This window comes from Lutra lutra, chromosome 1, assembly GCF_902655055.1.
Source record: "Lutra lutra chromosome 1, mLutLut1.2, whole genome shotgun sequence".
NCBI lineage: Eukaryota > Metazoa > Chordata > Mammalia > Carnivora > Mustelidae > Lutra > Lutra lutra.
In genome coordinates this window covers 114,729,226-114,732,549 of record NC_062278.1, presented here as the reverse complement: position 1 = coordinate 114,732,549, position 3,324 = coordinate 114,729,226, and the positions used below count along the sequence as shown (strand labels likewise).

Sequence of the window (3,324 nt, the reverse complement as noted above, 5' to 3'; positions counted from 1 at the left end):
CAAGTGTCTTATAGTGGGAAGTTATAATCAGGAGTAGGAGGCTAGAATGATCCACTGACAGTAGAATAGAGTTGGAGACAATGCTATGAACTCATGTTTAGCTTTATATAGACACAGCTAGTTACACACAGTGATATTTATAAAGATGTACATTGGTTAGCACACACATACATATTTCTTTGCTTTGTCAGGTGAGAGAGCCTAGAATCAATGATAGCCTCATAGCAATAAGCACAATTAGTGCACAGACCTTGGTTTTAAATATCAAGTCTTATGGGTGTCTGGCTGGCTCAGTGAACAGAGCATGTGACTCTTGATCTTAGGGTCATGAGTTCAAGCCTCATGTCGGGCACAGAATCTACTTAAAAATAAATAAATAAATGAGTAAATAAATATCAAGTTTTAAATAATTTAAATGGTCTTAAATGTTATTTAAATGACAAATTTAAAAGGTTTTAAATGCCATTTTCCAATCAAAGATACCAGGGCTCCTTCAAGAAATCATTGATTCTAGGACTGGGAAGGGAGATACATAAGATGAACTTGGAGCAACTGCTTTTGCCAGAAAATAAGGAAATGCTCAAAATACACAATAATGGGAGAGTGTCAAGTGCACCGAGAAGCCGACTGAAAGAACTCCCAGTGGCCAATTCCGGGACACTCTGAACAACAAAACGAATGAAGTTCAATTATACCCCATGAGTCTACATGACACAATAAATGAATAATGAATGAGTGAATGAAGAAACCTGTGTGCAGACTTACGCTGATACTCTATCCTAAGGGAGATGAGGCATGTGCCTGTTACTTAAATGTGGATTGCACATAGTGATTTCCTTGCAAAGGGTACTGTATGGAAACAAAGGGTAACAATATAGTGGAGGAACCTGATAAAAACTAATTTAGCAAGTGCTCAAGTTTAATGTCAATGGTGATGTCAAATGAAGAATATATATCCTCCTTTCTTTCTCCTTTTCGCCGCCATCCTGTTGTGTGCCGCTCGCTGTTAATTGACCATGTCTTCTCACAAGACTTTCAGAATCAAGCGATTCCTGGCCAAGAAACAAAAGCAGAATCGTCCCATTCCCCAGTGGATTCGGATGAAAACTGGTAATAAAATCAGGTACAACTCCAAGAGGAGGCACTGGAGGAGAACCAAGCTGGGTCTCTAAGGCGTCCCACATCACGCGATGTCTCACCTAATGGGCACCACGTATTTAATTAAGCTACTTGAAGATCATGTGTTCTATTCCATCACCCTGTAAACACCTTTCTGCCTGGCCAATAGATACCACTTATCAGCGAAAGATTTTTCTGTTACTATAGCTCTGCACCAGTCGGTTGGTTTGGTAATAAATGTGAGGCGTTTGAGCTGTAAAAAAAAAAAAAAAAAAAAAAAAAAGAATATATATCCTTATGATGTGATGAGGATGGCACTTTACCTCTGCGTTCTTCCTCCCAAAACCCATGACTTCAGTCTAATCTTGAGAAAAACAACATGACAAATAGCAATTAAGAGATGTTTTAGAAAGTACCTGACTACTAATCCTCAAAACTATAACAGTCCTCAAAAACAGAGTTTGAGAAACTATCTTAACCAATAAGAATCTAAGAAGACATACCACAGAAGTGTAGCATATTATCCAGGATGGAATTTTGGAACAGAAAAAAAAAGGAGAATTAGGTAAAAACTAAGCAAATAGGAATAAAGAATAGACTTCAGTTTGTAATACCATAGTGGTATTGATTCATTAATTTTGATAAATGCACTATACCAATGGAAGGGATTGACAATAGGAGGGAGTGTGTGTAGAGGTATGAGAACTCTCTATTATCTTCACAATGTTTCTGTAAATCTAAAACCCTTCTAAAATAAAAAGTTTATTAGATAAAATCTAAAGGTCTCTCAAATACCTGTGAAAATCCAAATGCTTCCTAGAAGGTGTATTCTTTTATCTGTTACCAGTCACTTATATCTTAAGTCATTTAAATCTAAGCAGAGAGGAGTGTGATCAAATTTTCACATGAAGTTTGCTGAAAAGAAAAGATGAGACAGGTGGCTCTCCAGTATAAACAGGTTAAAAAAAAAAAAAAGTAAGGCATATGGGGTATGCAAGGTGGATGAGAATGCTTTTTAGTTTTATGTTGTTGTAATCAAAAAAGCCAATACCATAAGTCCGAAGAGTCCAGGGACAGAGTGGGAAGAGCAGCATGACCCTTCCTGTACTATTTTGGTCAAGTCCTTTGCTAGCTTTGAGTCTCAGTTTTTCCAAATACTTAATCAAGAAATTCAATTATAACACCTAAAAGGTGACTCAGCTCTGGCCTTCTAGGATGCCATAAGTATGGTTCTGTCATGGGCTACACGGCAAAGGAAATTAAGAAGAAACAGAAAGTTTTAGTTAAATTAATTCATTTTAACTTTTGTGAGTATCAAATTCATAAACAAGGAAAATGGCCCATTGCATATTGTTACATTATTTCCTACTTTTAAAAAAGAAGGAACAAAATAAAATCCAATGCCATTTCATTCATCTTTTGATAATGGAAAATTTGTCTTTTAAGCAGAAAATTTATATTTGACCAGAAAGAGGGAACATATAGTTGGCTTATTCCTTTGGCTTTGTTATACTTCACAAAAAAAAGGCTTTAGGGTAATATCTGAATGTCACAGATGCCAGCAAATTATTTATGGCATAAAAGAATAGGAGCATATGTCTATTTAGATAAAACAGCATAAAAAAGTACATTCTTCACTTCCTACACTGATTGCCACTTCATGAAATCTCACAGATGTGACATCATCAAACTCATGCTGCATTGCCAAAATACCACAGAGATCAAATCAAGAAAAAATTGGCCATTTTTAGAAACAGATTAATTATATAAAAATTAATGGTACAGGAATGTTTTATTTACTGGGGAAAGCACAACTGATGAAGGAAAAAACAAACTAGTAAAAACGAGGAATTGTTTCAACCCAACTTAACAGTTGTTTCAGAGAAGAATGCAGACTCAAAATTGAACCTATAATAGACAAAACCGATAGAAAAAGAAAACTCATTTATAATAATTCAATTTTAAATTTTTACTACATTTTCCTGATAGTACCAGTATTTGATGCTTGCACAGGGAGTCATTGTGATTGATGAGGGGAACACTTTCTAAATATTTAAAAATTGACTCTCACAAACCAGTATGAGGCCACTCCAACACACCATGGCCAGGTTCCGGGTCTTTTTCTACAAGTAAAGCAGTACTGAAATGGGAATTTCATGATGTGGGATTTTGTTCTGGCCCTGGCATAAGTTTCCCATGTGACTT

At 35.8% G+C, this 3,324-nt stretch overlaps 1 protein-coding gene across 1 annotated transcript; it reads left to right on the top strand.

The window, feature by feature from the left end:
* Positions 1 to 960: 960 nt before the first annotated feature.
* LOC125082795 (60S ribosomal protein L39) lies at positions 961 to 1,374 on the top strand. Its single transcript, XM_047698648.1, has one exon. It carries the CDS (start codon positions 1,017 to 1,019, stop codon positions 1,170 to 1,172), a length of 156 nt encoding a protein of 51 aa, XP_047554604.1. The 5' UTR covers positions 961 to 1,016; the 3' UTR covers positions 1,173 to 1,374.
* Positions 1,375 to 3,324: the final 1,950 nt, after the last annotated feature.